At 35.6% G+C, this 17,471-nt stretch overlaps 1 protein-coding gene across 1 annotated transcript in view; it reads left to right on the top strand.

Moving 5' to 3' along the window:
- Positions 1–17,471, top strand: part of SGCG (sarcoglycan gamma) — a 149,661-nt gene that overhangs the window by 69,257 nt on the left and 62,933 nt on the right. Inside the window, exons 4-5 of the mRNA XM_014965843.1 lie at positions 11,889–11,990; positions 15,674–15,761. Coding sequence (XP_014821329.1) covers positions 11,889–11,990; positions 15,674–15,761 — 190 coding nt within the window. The remainder of the gene's footprint in view (positions 1–11,888; positions 11,991–15,673; positions 15,762–17,471) is intronic.

The raw sequence follows: 17,471 nt of genomic DNA, 5'->3' as shown, positions 1-17,471 counted from the left end.
CATGATAAACATTAAAAAAGGTATTTTTATATTACAGTTCTGAAGAGAGTTTATCCTCCATGAAAACTTTAAATGTAAGATGATTGTAGTATGTAATTTTATTAGGAAAACAGTTTTGCATTTGTTGGTGCTTTAGTAATCGATTGCTATAGTTCTATAGCACAGTCCTTTTTATAAGCCCACTCAAAGTTGATAAAATTGTTAGTTAGACCTCAAAGTTTATTTTACAGGATGATTTTCTTTTTCCTTTTTCTGTAGAGCATCCTTAAATCTTTCATTAAATAATAACTTGCAGTATACAAAAATCACCTGCTATGTCTATTCATAGCTCCAGATTAAAATAATAATGAAACTATGAACAGAGGTTCAGCAAGCTCTGGCACAGAATTAATCCATACACACATCTTCTCTCTCAATTCCAAAAAAAAAGAGTCTGAGAAATTCTAGCAAACAAGCTAAGCCGATAAAGAACATAAATAGGACATAGACATGCTGCAAGATGAATAGATTTTAATCTCCTTGTAGAAGTTCTGAAGGATGATGAAAGAGACTTTCTAAACTCCATTGTTTGAGAGGTCTTCAGCAAAAATGAACATGACTTAACAGAATTTAATTTCATTTCATAAAATCTAGACCTTTTAGGGAATAACCCGAACAGAGAGTATATTCCTGTCCCAATTACCTAGCATATGAGCATCCCCAAGTTGTGCAAATTGATTTGCAGGTATCAGATATGTTTCATTCTTCTTTTCTTTTAATCTCCTGGAGCTTGGAGGGACAGCATCTCAGGTTTTAACTCCAACAGGCTTCCTGTGTCAGGAAAGCCAAAGCTTAGCTTTAGTTAAGACTTATAAAGGCAGTAAGATAGACTGCATCCATTGATGCAGGGAGAACTGTCTGATTCTCTTGCAAAGTCGCCCTCTCCTATGTTTGAAAGGTTATGGAAACCAGGGAGATCCTCAATGATTGGGAAGGCACAAGTGTTGCACTTGTCTTCACAAAAAAAAGAGGCCAAAAGGACAATCTGGTGGATTATGACCTGCACAGCCTCACTTCAGTCGCTGGGAAAATGATGGAACAGGTCCTCTTCAAGACATTTCAAGGCCCAGGAAGGAGAGTGAGGTAATGAGGAACAGTCAGCATGGATTTACCAAGAGTGAATGATGCCTGACCAATGTCATTACCTTCTACAATAAAATATCTGGATTTATAGATAACAGGAGGGCATCAGATGTCACTTACCTTGACTTTAGCAAGGCTTTTGCCAGTGTCCCAAAATTATCTTGTACCCTAGTTAGGACATTACAGCCATGAAGGGTGGACAACCAGATGAGAGAAAAAAAACTGGCTGGATGGTCAGGCTCAGAAGGTAGTTATTACTGTGTTGTACTCGACATGGAGGCTAGTAATAAGAGTTGCAGGGGTCTATCCTGGCACTGGTCCTTCTTAACAACTTTATCAATGACTTAGAAAAGGTGACAGAATGCTTGCTCACTGGATTTGCAGATGGTACCAATTTGAGTGTACCACTCAATACTTCCAAGGCTTGGGCTGACATTTAGAGGAGCCTAGAGGGGCTGGAAGAATGGTCCAGCCTTATGAAATGCAAGGACAAATGCAAATCCTGGTCCTGGAAAGGAAGAGCCCCTGGACCCAGCACATGCTGGGATTGCCTGCCTGGGAGCAGCTCTGTGGAGAAGGCCCTGGGGGTTGGTGGGCGGCAAACTGAGCGTGAGACAGCAGTGACTCTGGCAGCAATGAAGGCCAGGAGCTCCCTGGGCTGTGTGAACAGGGCAGAGACCATGAGAAGTGATTATCTCACTTTACACAGCACTCATTAGACATGCATATAATAAAGCCTCCAGTTTTGAGCCTCCCAACAGAAGAGAGATAATGACAAACCTTAGTATCATTTTTGTTTTTAAAAAGCTTTGTCTTGTGGTTGGTCATCTGATTTTGCCGAGACAGAGTCTCTTTTTTTCTATAAATAATGTTACACTAGTGATTTGCTCTGAAAAGCTCATTATTAATCTTTCTTATGCCTCTGACAAAGAGAAGAGAAATGCGTCACAGGAAAAAATACATTAGTTTCCTCTTTTACCTTGTTGTCTTAATTGATTAAAATGGCTGCATAATTTTAAAATGGTTCACTGACTCTTACAACATTTCAGTTTTAAGGCCATCAGTTATACTAGACTAGATGCTATCACATGAGATGAAAATGCATCCGTCTAGACACTCTCAGATCCTAAAATATTTAACTAGAAAAATAGTGAATATATTGAATGCAAGGATACTCCTTACTCTCATTGTTCTTTTCCAAATCTTTATTGTGGCATAGACTATAGAATTAGGGATTTCTCAGTCTTTCTAACTGGGACTGGTTTGATTTATATGGAATAACTAATTTTTTACTGGGCTGGAGATAACACATGCTTTAGCTGTCAGATGATTACAGCACTCACCTTGGAGACAGAAGCTTCTGTTACAGCTTCTGCTCCAATTAATATGTAATGAATTTATATGAAGTAGAACAAATGAGAAGAAGAGAGAGGAAAAGATTCCCAACATCAAGCCTACGATAATACAAGATCAGATTTTCCCATGGAAAGGAGGAATTTTAATCTGGGAGCGCAACAGCCCAGTTGAGTCCTGCAACCACTTGTTCTTCAGCAAAAGGACATCACTACCTCTTCATATGGCCACTCTTTATCCTCATAGACTTTATGCATAAGATGGTCACTTGTGACATTTTGGTTGTGTTCATGACCAATGATGATCAGATAATTCAACTGGAAGAATATAGAGTACACCTGGATCTGTTGGACAAGTGAGGAGGACTTTTGATGACCTAGATTTTGGAATTTGATTTTTAAACTATTTTAGTATCTCCAGTAGTAATTGCCCAACATACAAATTCCACTTGCCCAATGTACAGGCTCCGTATTGACATGTCTGTGGAAGGCTGCGTGACTGGCAGCCAATCTGGAAGAACTGAACAGTGTTCACTGTTATCTGTAACAATGTTCTATACAACACTCAGCATCTCAAAGCTTTATAGAGATTAGCTGCTCAGTAGAAGGCATTAAGAAGCAGGATTCAGATCTCCGTTGAATCCCATGTTCTCCTACCTTACTTAAACCTTACTTGGGTTTGAGTTTCTAAAAAGAGGAAAGTCAAACCCTACGACTAAGCCTTAGAACATTCTCTGGATCACCTTAGCAAGACATGAACTTGGTGTATGGAGGGCCAGGCACACAATGGCCAGTCCATCCATGTGTATTCTAAGCATGGTTCTTCCTTAGACCAGGACAAATGTTTAGCCCGCTCTCGTGCTTGCACTTCAGCAGGACGTGAAGATACAGGTAATGAGAATTGAGAAGGTCCCTGCACATTTAGGCTAGAGAGTGGTCTTTACTTCCAGTTTCTCTTGCACAGATATTTCTGGCCCTGGAATAAATAGGACAATTCCTAAGGATGGACACAGAGTTTTCCAAATACTATTCACAGGTATTTTCTTCTTTTGGCTTAGTTGTAATTAGTGAGTGCTGTACCAACATTCCAGTTCCTAGAAGCTTTTATCACAGACATACCACTCTGCTAATCTTCTTGGGTTCTCAGGGGCAATTAATAACAAGTATATACCAAATATTAAAAAATATTTTTTTAATTCTTTTCCAAAGTTTTCTGTAAGGCAGTGCCAATTAATTTCTACTTAATTGTATAAGAAAATGTTGAAAAGCTAACTATTTGTAATCTTACAACCAATGGCTATATATATAGTTGGCTGATAATTATACCAGTCTAGATCTATAAATATTACATGCATTTTATTATCAAATAATTATACAAACAACAATGTAAGCACTTGAAAAATTCAGGCACTGAAGATGTAGGGGCTTACTTAAGAAACTATGAAAAATATGAAAGTAGGAAAGTGATGAATTAAGAAAGGAAAATTGTAACTGAAAATCAAGTAATAGTTTCTGACAATGAGACTTACTAGACTGTGTAATAGCACGCCTTATTAAATTGGAGATGCCCAATCATTTGGAACATTTAAAACCAGACTAGACAGCAATAAAAATGTACGGTAAAGAACACTCATGGACAGTAAGAGTTCTCCTTCACTGCAAAGACATACACTAACGAACTTGTACAGCCTCTCCATGCGTTTTATCATTAACAGTGTGTGCTCCGTGGAATTAGTTGCCATTTTGAGGATGTTACATTTTTTAATACTCAAATGAAATAAAATATTTATTTAATTATTCACATATTCTTATCCTAAATTTTACTAAAATATTTTTATGTCAGAACACCAATATTCCATAGTTTCTACTCTGAATCATCCTGAACAGCTGTATTTTGCTGTTTTTCTATTAAGTTAAATATAATTTGCCTTCAACCAGGCCACAGTTACTCACATTGTCTCTATCAGACAGCGAATATTTAAATATTTTATGCCAAGAGTAATTGCTGAAAAAAAAGATATTGAGATACTTACTGCAGAAAATCTGTTATCAGACTTCTCAGTAGTGTGATATATATACGTACATATATATAATGTATTTTACTATAGCATTTGATTAATCTGAATTATATGATTAATAAAATTGTGTACGTAAACGATTGTGGAAGAACACTTGTTTAAATGGTGGTTTTGATGTTTTTTCTCCAATAGTTGTCCTTCTCCCTTTTTAGTAAGCATTCAGGTGACATCTCCGTATATATTCTATGTACATCTCACAACAGTCTTATATATTTTAAAGTATTTCCTTTTTGGCTTTTAAAATTTCTTCCAGTTAAAAGCCTTATCTGTGCCTTAATGTCTATTCAGACGAAATGGTTATGAGAATTCATATTTCTTTATACTTACATTTCTTAATATGTAGCTGTACTGACTGCTTACTAAACTTTTTCAAATATATATTTTGGTATATATAAAGTATGTAAGTGTATTAAGTGTAATAATAATGAAATCATAGAGAAAGGAAATGTAATTGAATTTAAAACTGCTTATTACTTGTGCTAGGAAATACATGAATTGCCCTAAAACTTTCTCCTGACTTTTTATGTTGAAAAATTTATTTCATGAGCACAAAACAGTTTTGGCTTGCTTTTTGACATTTTCTTGTTTCATCTTTAACCAAAAAAAAAAGTGTACTATCTTTGAAAACGTATGATCAGGTCCTAGACTGCAACCCAATAGAAATTGCAAAAAGCTCTCACCCTTTCCAACTATATATTTCATTTTCTTGTCATTGCTGTTATTTTTTAGGTATATTGTATTATTATTTTATACAAATACATGTTAAGCTATCATTTTATTGATGCATACCATATATTTATGCCTTTTTTTTATCAGTGCTAGAGTAGAGCTTGCTGTGATGCACTATAGGGAAAATTGAAAAGATTTGTTTTCCATTTTACTCAGTAAGAGTTCCAAAATGCCCTTATCAATAATGTCATTAGAGTAGCATCATAATAAGTGATTATGTTTTTATGTGTAAAATCTCTGTGGTCACTATAAATTTTTGTACCATGAATAAGAAATGGTCATGATTGCATGTAGCAAAGGTAACTAAGATTCTGCTCTTAAACTTTATTTGATCAGTAATATTAAGATCAGGGGAAGGCTGGGTAATTCAAAATGAGGTTGGGTTGTTATTGGAGATAATCTGGTTTTCATTTCAATATACTGCAGTGGTTACTATTTAATATGGTAATACCATGTTAAAATACATTTGCATGATAGCTGCAAGACAAAACTTAAGGTAAAATATTTAAGTCTTTCTTTCACAGAGATGTAGACTTCCTCAGCAGTGCTTTGTGAGGAATGCAACACTTCTTTGTCCTTTTTTCATCTCACATTTTCATCATCTTGACTATTTAGACAGCAAATTCTGTCAGGGTGGAGAAGCTTGTCACTGTGTGCTTACACAAAGTGTAGAGCACTGAGACCATGAGATGAATGTTCCTTAGTACAAATGATAGGATTTAAAATATTGAATCAGTACATAGTCTGTGTAATCACATACAGCATGCAAATATCCCTTATTCCTCAGAGTAATTCAAGAAATAAATATTATGCACTGTTTTCAGCAGAAAATCCTTTTGACAACCTTTGCAAATTAAAGGAAAAGATTTCATTCAGTTTCTTTAGCTAAGTTGCATAATTATAAAAGTTAATATAATAAAATTAATTAGCCAACATAACAACTGAATTCCTGAATAAATATATGTAATAGTGGAAGTACCAGTGTATTTTTCTAATCTCAAGTAAATCGGTGACAGAAGGTGTAATGCCAGATGTAATGGTATTTTTATTAGCAGAGTATTATCCAGCTTTGAAATGTACAGAGCCAGAGACAGAATTTCATCCTTGCTGAACAAGGAAACGAAGCTGGAACTGAAGCTGTTTTGAGAGGCTATTTTCTCCTTTTGAGTAATACCTGCTGTAATTAATATCTTTCTTTATTTAAGGCAGTCTGTTGTTCTATATATCAGGACAAAGAAGACCTGAAAATATCGTGAAAGAATGCATCTTAAATATTAATCCTGTTTTATGAAAGAAATCTCATTGAAACTAAGCAAATGTCAATGGTATAATGAATTTGCATCTTTCATAGCCATCTTCTTACAAAAATGTTGAGTTCAAAGTGGCCATCTGCTTTTCTACATTGTGGAATATTGCCTACCCATATTCTAGCCATCACCACAAAGGGTGTTTTAGTCCATAGCCAGCCCTAAGCCAGGTGAGACTAACTTCTGTACAAGGAGTGCTTGCTGTTGCTAAGGGCTCTGATTTGACCAATGTCTTTGACAGAAAAGACTCCGCTGTCACCTAAGGAGTCGGATAACCTTCTCTGTCTGAGCCCAGGAAATAGAGTCCTTGCAACAGAAAATGAGATGAGGCATCAGTAATGTTATTATACCAAGCACGTACTTAGCTCCAAAATAGATATTGTAAGTCAAACAGAGAGTTTCATCAGATTCATTACCAACCCTGTTTTGCTGATTGCTCTTTAACAATCTCTACCCACAGTCCTATTATCTCAATGAAACAGTACGCTCTTGTTTGCAAAGCAAGTTCTCTAAATAGTAATTGCTGCAAGAAGTACTGCGGTGAAAGCTGGATCTATAAAGCCATTAATTGAACTAGCTTTGGGGCACAACAAATGATGTCTTGGTCTGAACTTGCCAAGGTCTTTCCCTGGGCTGGCGTAAAAGTAGGTTGTAAGTATCTTGTAAGTAAGAAGAGGTGTTGCCTGAATGGAGATGCTGCATCCTATCTACTCTGAAGTTAATCTCATTATTGGTTCCAATCAGCAAGTACAGTACGTTAGGAAAATTTGAATATTCAGGGAGCAGGTATTACAAATCAAACGTGCTGCTAACTTCTGAGACAGGAGCTACTTTAATGTGAATTCAGTGTGTGTTAAAACTAATGTTTGAATCAACTTAGAGGTTTTATTGTTGTAACCATGCTAACACATGATATACCTGTCTTTCCAGTATTTGATCTCTCCCCAAAACAGGAAAAATGCACATCTTCCTGTGCAGCTATTAGCTGATACATAGACCAGATGTTTAATATCCATTGTTTAAAGGAGTATGAAGACTGGAATTGAGTCTAATGCTGAGAAGGTGCAGAAATAATGATGATATGATATAATAAGAAGAGTGATTGATCCAATATTTTAAGTCCTCACATCTACCAGTTTCTGTGCTGATAGGGAAATGCAAGTTACAGCTGTTGATTGAATCAGGTGACTAGAAATACTCATCATAAAGTGAATGAATGTTCCTCAGGCCTCATCCTCATCTCTAAGGGAGGTGTGCTTTTAGCAGCAGACTTCTACATTATCATATTGGTTTGGGAGATAAATCCCAAATATATCATCTAATGTTCTTTTGACTGCATAAGCCATAGACAGCATGAGGCTGTACTGTCTGAGAGCAAGTCACTGAGAGTGCAAAAGCCCTGGAGCTACAGCTGCTTGCTTCCACTCCTAGTAGTCCCACAGCAATGCACTTCTCTTTCCAAGTGACTTTCTTGGTCCTGAGACAAGGAACAAGAAGTTCCTGCTTCTGGAACTTCTTTTTTCTTCTTTTTTCAGAGGAAAAATACTTTACATTTATTGTATCCAGAGTCTAAGAGAGTCTAACCCATCCAAAATGGTCTTCCCATCCAGATCTTCCACAGCACACTGAGTTTTATGTAGGATTCTAGTAGTGGTAGCTACTTATTTCAGGCAGCTTGAAGTATCCCTATGTAGGCAATTCACTGAATGGCTGTCAAATACCCTTTAGACCATGATTTTTGAATCAAAGAGCCTTTTGTTGGGCTTTTATAAGGCTTGAGCCCACCCAGAGCTTGAATTTCTTATAGAAGGCCTTGTGTCTGTTCCTACAAGCATTTACCTCCTCAAGCGCATTTTCAAAGGATGAAAAATGCTTCTACTGTATCCTGTTCCTCCAATTAGAATATGGCTAGCAGTTTTGAAATGAGAACTGGTCACACCTTTGTGAACACTGGTGCTATACTAAATATTTGGTGCATAAGGGTTTGGCGCCTGCCAGCAGTTCTCATGCCTGTCAACTCCCTGCAGCAACTGCAAAAGCTGCTTAATGTCTACAGGGAGACCATTTCATCCTCCTCTTCTGTACAGCTCAGTCCCTGCCTCACTGAGGGCTTTGACCAATCAGAAAACATGAGTCTCAGGGTTATATGCACAACAATAAACTTACAGCTCATGGCCAAGCACACTCAAGCATCAACATCAGGATAACAACAATCTGGACTTGCCATACATCTGCTATGTTTAATGAAGCTTTTTTTTTTTCACTTAGCTTATTGTATAACTCCATCAAAGTCCATGTCTAACTGATATCTGGACCCTTTTCTCAAGTCAATAGAAATATTTTTATTCCATTATTTGAATACAAGCAGAATCAAATCCTTGAAACTAAAAGCATCAAGGTTGTTCATCACTGAGGAAGTCACAAGACTCAATAAATAATAATTGGCTTCTCCTAAATGGTAATGTAGGAAGCAGAGTGGTTGCTGAGAGAACATTATGTGTAACTATTATACTCCTTTTTATGGAACTTATCGTTGGATCTCAGTGCATTAGGGTGGTTGTTTATCCTAAATCCCTTTCTTTTACATTCCATGTAACTTCAATTTACCAATTATAAAAGTGGGATAATAGAATTTCTTCATCTCACAGTACTGTGTAATTCAACACTTTTACAATTTTGGGATGCTCAAATATCGTGGTACTAAGGAAATAATAATTGTTTACAATCAAAATGGTAAAAGAAGTGAGGATCATTATATGAAATCCACATTTTTGTTGTTCTCATCTGTGTTGCAGAGTTTATCTGTTTGTCATCGCAGCTAGTAATTTGTTCCGGTAACCCAAATCTAAATTTCCTTGGTTTTGCACTTCTTGAGTGGTCATTGAGGTTGGCTAATGAGGCTCTAATTCAAATACATGAGAATGTAAGCTTTGTGTCAATGCTTAAATGAAATATCTTACGAAGAAAATCGGAAATACTTGAGGATGTACTTATGCAAGGTAACCCTGATTGATATGACTGGATTTACTGAAAAATAAGAACTTATAGATAAGTTAAAGTGCTAAGTTTTGTCACATGGCATTATTCTTGATGTCAAAGACATTCCTTTGTCTATATAGCGTCTTTAGAATAATCATTGCTGAAAAATCTAAATCCATTAGAAAGAGTGTGCTGAGTAAATTGCATAATCTTCTTTTTCAACATCAATTATAGTTTTTTCATCTCTACTTAAAGTTTCTTCCTGGCAAAGCCAAAGGCAGACCAGGAGATTTTTCAATTTTCCCCGATCTGCTTCAAAGGAAGAATTAATTGCTACTTCTTCCTCTGCCTTCTTAAATGTCAATAATGTTTTTATACTTACTACATAATATATTGTTTATTTAGTTACTTATATTTCAGGAAAAATATGAAAACTGTGTTTAAACCTGATAGTTAATATAATCTACTTCAGCTGATGAGAAAAGGCATGAGATCAGACCTATAATGAGATCCTAAATTTAGTTAATTAAATGAGAGCCACTTGTTACTGGTATTTCTTTAGAATATCCTGATATTTCATGTCATATTTTTCAAACGTGTTTGTCTTTAAACCGATGTGGTTTTATGGTGTTGAAGTGATCTTAGTTTTGTGTTACAGGTTAGAAAAAAGTCTCCGTGGTCTTCACTAGAAAAGCATATTTCTGAATCACTCAGTGCTGCTTAGGAATTGTCATTATGAAAGCCATAGGGGGCTCATTATATGCATTATTTTAGTTTTGCCTCATGAGATTATCAGTATATACTAGGTACTTTTAAAAAGCTTTGCAATGGTCTGTTTAGAAATTGTATCCACTTCCACTGAGAAAAGTCAGTACATTATGTATTTCAGAGCAATAAAATATTTGACACTGAATAACAGATTCCATAAATAGCTATTCTAAAAGCCTCTTTCCTGAAATAAATCCTTGCTGAGGAAGAATTGCAGTTACACTCTCCAGTGGAGTGAACTGCTGACATGAATGTTTCTAACCTCACGGAATGTAAGCAAAACTTGCTTCTGTCTTTGGGCCTGTTGAAAGAAAATAGCTACAAGTTTTCATTGAAGACTTGTAAGACGTGTTATTTAGCATCATATATATATAATACGTATTATATATGAAATATATATTAACTTATTTAATATATGTTTTATATATATATAATATATATAATCTCATTGGCAAGAACATACCGTATTTGAAAATAAGTCTCTTAAAGTTACAGCTTTTTCTGGTGGTCAGCATAATCATTAGATGAACAGGTTATGGATGTATCATCAGTGGCCTGTTGCATATATCTTTTTCTCTGCTTATATGGAGAACAATCTGAAAAATATTTGTAGTGGAAATACTTTTTTGGATTTATTGTTTATTATTCAGCCCTCCCACCTGCTTCTTGCAGTTTGAGGCAGTTAACTTGAAATATTATTGTGTGTGGCAGAGCTGTAATGATGCAAGTTTTTTGCCATTTTTTCTCACTTTTTATGTCAGGGGGAGGAGTGGATCCTTTACAAATTAGCTAAAAACCTGTGGAATACCTTGCAGCTTAAGCTGCAAGTCCTCAGATGTACTTACTGAAGTAATTCCACACTCGTTTTTCACATTATCAATTCTACCATAGCAATGAAAGAAAGCAAAAATGAATTAAAGAAGATATGGGCTGGAAAGCACAACTGGACCAAAATCAGGAGGGAGTGATTAAGAGGAAGGTACAAAAACTGACAAGTAGGTGACAGAGAGAAAGGAAGATGATAGTGAGAGATGGAGTCTTCACCTATAATCAGAGGAGAGGAAAAATAAACCAAGGGATGAAAAATTAATGAAAAAGAAAGACCAAATTACTGAAAATGGAAGCAAATAAAAATCCCTCTCTATCTCTTCAGTAGGCTCAGAAGTATTGCATTCCTTGTAAATACATTATTGATAGAATAAGTCTTGAGATGCTAACATAAGGTTTGTTTTATGTGAGTGCTCATGTGTAAAAGTTTATTGTGTTCTGATTTATGATGTTTTTAGAAGGCAAGTACAAAGGCTATTTTGAAAAAAAAAATATATATATATATCCCAACTTCAGTAACTTTTTCTGAAAAGCTACGGTTTCTTAAAGAAAAGTAGTTCTTGGAAGAAATGAGGAATTCTTAAAATTTTAAATGCATTAGTATGGGTATCTTTATCAATAGAGTGGAGGCAGGCAGCTCTGGAAGTTTTCCATTTATGAAAAGAACAAAAAATAAATACAACAACAATAATAAAAAGTGTATGATTCTTACATCTTCTCCTCAGACTGGAATGGGACACCTGCGAGTTACGAAAGAAGGCCTTCGCTTGGAAGGGGAATCAGAATTCTTGTTCCCTCTTTATGCCAAAGAAATCCATTCTCGAGTGGTAAGCAGATAGTATTTCAATAATGCTAAAATGAAATCAATGCACTTCTGAAAAGTTGAATTTAGGTTAAAGTCCAGGCACTTGTCTTGGAAATATATATATATATATATATATATATGTCTGTGTGTATGTCTACGTATGTGTATACACGCTTATTGTTGCATACTTTCCAAGCATGATCAATGCTTAGGTCAATGTGCTAATACTATGGCAGAATTAATATTTTTCTCCTAGGCATGTAATAAGAAATAGCTCAAAAAGGAATTATAAAGGTCGTCGTATGTAAACAATGCTAAATTTTAAGAGTATGTATAAAGCTGTTAATTATTTTTACTGAGATTATTTGTCAGTGTAGGCTTCCCTGTGAAACTGCTTCTTTTGGTTATTCAGCCATTATGGAATAGTTTGAATATCCCTAAAATTAATGGAACTTACTGGAAAAGTTATAATTTCCTTAATAAGTTCAGGTTTTGTCACTTCTAGGACAATGATTTTAATGTATGATATATTTATATGTTTATTTGCGTAAAATTAGTCTACAAGACTAATGGGAAGATTTAGGATTGAATCTTGTTAACATAGAAAACTTTATTATTGGAGTAAAAAGGAACATACTTAGTCAAAGAAAATATTTATCAAGCAGAGTAAAATTGCACTGAGAATGGGTATGATGTGAAAGATTTTTATTGAAGTACTGGGTTTAGAGGCAGACAGAATCTCAAGTGTTTTTTAAATATCCAGGTGAATTCTGAAACTTATTCAGGTGAATCTTTTGTAAAGTGATATCTGTTTCTGGCCAACAAAATGAATATTTTTCAGAACTATTGTCTGTAATATAAACTCTCACAAAATAAAGCTGTGCTTTATGAGCATTGTCATCAACAAATGGGACATTTAATTGAATGAAGTACTACTATTCAATGAGACTAAAAGCTGAATATGGCTTGTTGATTATTTCAAACATGTAATCATCCTCTCCAAGATGGCCAGTTGTGAGGCTTTTCTGAAACTAGGGAAAAAGTTAGTGTTTGTATTGCTATAGCAAGAGAAAATGTAAATAAATTAATAAGAAAACATGGTTGATGTAGGATTTAGGATGAGGTTGTTAAAACGCTCAGTTACTGGAATTTAACCAATGCCAACGTATTTTATGTCTATTAAGCCTTCCTTTTTCTCGCTCTCTGCAATGAGTATTTCCAGTAGCAGGAATAGATCTTACTTAGATGGTGAAATTCCAATGCTAAATCTATGTTTCCATTTTGTTTCTCATGCTGTATTCTTTTCTGCCTCACAGGCAGTGGGAAAACTATTTATGTCCTTAAATGAGTTTCCCTCATTTAAGTTTTTTGTTTAACCAATATGCCACATAACTTTTTAAGACCAGCATAGCTAACATTTAAAAACTTCTGCCCCAAAAAATTGTTACATAATGTTAAGCTACTATTCATGCTCTTTTAATATTCCTTCCAGCTCTTAATATATTTAGTACAATATAGGAAGAAAGAGGTGTGGCAACATCTAATATAAGCTTGGCTGTTTAATGATCCATTGTGATCATTAGAAGCATGCATTAATTAGAGCCTTCAGGCTACTGTGTGTTTCTGCCCCCTATGAACTGACAATTCAATAGAGGGGATTTTGTTTGTTCGCTTGCTTTTTAAAATATTTGAACTCTCTAGAGGCTTAATTGCCTGTAGCTTGATCTCCTGACTGCCATCTGTATATTCTCAGATCTATATATTCGCATAAAGTTGCTTATTTGTTATGATTTCTTTTTCTAAGTTTGTCTGTTAAAGAATTGGGCCACTCGCCGCTATCACAGCAGCTTTCTACCTTGCCTTAATAGTGTTCTCCCTGCAGCCTCCTAACAGCTTTTCTCACCTAATGAGGTCTCCAAAGTGCTAAGAAAACACATAGCAGAAAACCTACCTGCTGTGCATCATCTCTGGAGCCTATTACAGGTTTATGCCTTCATTAAGAGTCCAGCACAGAGTTGTGGACAACACTGGTGCATCTTAGCTAATTCATATACATGGCAAGATAAAAGATAAGCATTTATAAATATGTTTAATTAACAGCACATGTGTGTCAGCTACAGGTCTAGAAGTTTACTATACAGTTTACTCGCACTTACATTTGATATTACAAATTACTAACTTATTTTTTAAATTAACGGTGGCAATCAAATAAGTGTAATAAAAATGCCCAGATATGTTCGTCATTTAGTGCATGTACTTACATATAATACGTTTACCTGATCTTTGTTGACCTTCCTTTTCCACTTCATACTAACTTGTTACCTTTAATTTTCATTCTAACACAATGCTTACTTTTTTCCAAAGACTTTTCATTATTTTTGATAATTCTGTTAGCTTTCACTTTTTCCTGATACAATTTACAAAATGAGATTCATTTATTTTCCTCACTTAGTGATTTCTTTTGAGATAGGCTGGCTCGCTACTTCTAAGCTTTTTTAAAAAAAAGTATGTTGGACTCCAAACTGTTATAGCTGCTAGCACTGTTACTAGATAAGTGTTTGTAGTAAATTCTTCACATAAAATGTCTTCAAAATCCTCACACTACCTCATACCCCAAGCATTAAATTATGACAGAAGCATGACTTGGGAGTGATTTTCAGGGGTTAGCCCTTCAAGGTGCTGCAGAGTCTTTCCTGAGTCTAGAAAAAGTACCAGAAGCCACATATGTGAAAAGAGACTGATCTTTTAACAACATTCCAGTAGTTAGAAACTGACTTATTTATCTAGGAATGAGTATCCCCTGAGGTCACAAGCAGGCAGCTTGCTAATATCATCTTCATATCACATATTCCCTGATACTCTAGCAACAGAGATCTGCTCAGACACTCTTATCAGTTACTAGGTACCTGTCCTTTAAATACAAAGTATGCTTTAGTGTGAAAGCACCTGTAATGCAAAAAACTTCCTTCCCTCTTTTTAAGTCTACGGGTGTGGCTACAATTTGATGATCCAAATGAGCGTGATCAAACTGTCCCCCGGCAATTTTCTGTTACTTAAAAACAAGTACAAACAATGGCCAGTGTTATGTCCCTGAAGATCAGCTGCATTTAAAGATAATTCAGGTGGCAGATTGAAGATTCCCCTTCCCTGGAAGTGTTCAAGGCCAGGCTGGATGGGGCTTTGAGCAACCTGGTCTAGTGGGAGGTTGGAACTTGATGATCTTTAAGGTCTCTTCCAACCCAAACCAGTCTATGATTCTAAGAAAAACATAAGAAGAACCCACTCAACATGACTAAGTGGTTTTTTTCTGGTGATTTCAGGCTTAGAGAGGGTGTTGAAAGTTGTTGCATGATTTGTTGGCTTTCCTGCAACAAACTTGGAGCTTGTTGTAGCAGGGACATGTGTCACCAGGGGTTTGGCAGTTGTCTCTCGACTACATACCTCATTCAGCTAGCACAGAATGGTCAAAACATCATCCTCCTGTCAGTCATATTCTCTTCTGTGCAAGTGTGTAGTTTTGCAGTTTGGTTTACGTTTTAACATAAAATCACATTTCCTAGTACGTCTATGACTTTCTGTTTTTCCTTACATAATTTTCTGGCCACAACGTCTTGGAACTGAGTATGATCCCCTTAAACTTTTATGAAAACATGTGTTTAAAATTCTAATTGTTCTGCTGAATCTACTTTTCTCTCTATACTTCAGGACTCTTCACTACTTCTCCAGTCTACTCACAACGTGACTGTGAATGCTCGCAATTCAAATGGGGAAGTCACAGGCAGATTAAATGTGGGTAAGTCTAAGTGATTTTTCCTTGTTCACTGTTTTGGAAACATTTTAATGAATATTTGCAAGAAGCTTGGAGGATATAAAGTGCTAGACGTGATTTTTTTTACTGTTATGATCATATTTGAATAGTCCAGCTGCCACTCAATAAGTACCAACAGTGTATTTTCAATTTCTCATTTAAGCATTAATTCTGTAAATATTAGAAGCACTTTTTAATTGCAGGGTTAAGCAGGAAAGGTCACTGCAGAAGTTACTCTTTTTCTTGTGTAAATATCTATCGATAGTTGCAAATAATTTTCTAAGAAAATGCAACAGGAGAACATGGCTGGAGAGGTTTGTATGTCTCTCTTTTCCTAGTATTCCAGAGCCTAATACAATTAAGCAGATGTCCTAAAAAAACCTGCCAGTTCACAACTCGGAAATGTAGATATTTTACTATATTTGGTAGCAGTAAGATACATTAGTTTACTGAGTTAAATCAATAGATCTAGATAGATGTAAGTGATAGATCTTGGCAGCAAGAATAAGTGCATCTTACTCTTTAGGTGGTATTTTTAAGCAAGTATGGCAACAGTATGTGTCCGATACAGCAGAATTTTTCTTAGTTTTGTTAATATTTTCAACCTTTACTTGACTTTGAAGAAAAATGTAACAATTTATTAACTCGTTTCTTCTAAGATCCTTATGCAGCAAAGCATAAATTCCAGCTTATTTAACTGTAAGACTAACCTGACATGCTGAAGTGGTTTGCTAGATTGGAACCCTGATGAGTGACTTTTCCATGCTTATGAGACGTTGTAACTTCTGTGACAATTCCTGTTTGAAGAATTATTGTATCAATTCATTGAACATTTTGCAAGCTTCTTTTTCTAAAAAAAAAAAAAAAACTTCAAATAAAAAATATGATTTTTAACTTATAAGAGCCTGCTGTTCCTCTTAAAAAGTATAATTGTACCATTAAACAATCACAATTTGACCTTTACATGTTTTCAAATTATTTTTTTTTTAATTCAAGCTAATCATTCCTCTTAAAAAAATGCCCCTAAATATTTATTAATACCTGATAGTAGCATTCATATTTCATTTTGGTAGTAGTTAAGGGTATGAAATGTACAGTACTTCTAGTTTCATATTATTAGTACAGTTAGTTTAGACTGTTTTTCAGTGGCCAAGTCACATGGTCAAAATTTCTGTCACTTGGCACATGTGCTGTTACAGAATCACAGAATCACATAGGCTTGCATGGGACCTCTGGAGATCATCTAGTCCAACCCCCCTGCCAAAGCAGGTCCACCTAGAGCAGGTAAATGATTCTATCTGTTGATTCTACCTGCTCCCTACTGTTTGACTGACCAGATGTGTATCTGCACTGTGGTTGTGTGCCCATCCTGCCTGATGAGAAGAAGTTGTCAGGATCTCCTTTGGGAAGGGCAGACCACAGAGCAGATCATTGGCCACCACATGAATCTGTCCAACCTGATCCCTGCCAAAGTCTTAGAAGCTTACAGGTAAAATCATGTTAGACAGTAGACCCAAGGCCTAATAAACTGTTTGACAGTCTGTGTCCAGGCTGTGTGACCTCTTTTACTGAAAGGAAAGATATTTTAGTTGTTGTGACAGCCAATGTCTGTAGGTCTTATCTTAGGAAAATGAACCCTGGTAAAATAACAACAAATCTCAGACCATCCTTTCTTTCCTCTTGCGAGTCACAACA

Source organism: Calidris pugnax, unplaced genomic scaffold (genome assembly GCF_001431845.1).
Source record: "Calidris pugnax isolate Ruff unplaced genomic scaffold, ASM143184v1 scaffold20, whole genome shotgun sequence".
In the NCBI taxonomy this organism is placed as follows: Eukaryota; Metazoa; Chordata; class Aves; order Charadriiformes; family Scolopacidae; genus Calidris; species Calidris pugnax.
The sequence above is the reverse complement of the archived record's forward strand: the minus strand, read 5'-3'. Positions and strand labels throughout refer to the sequence as shown.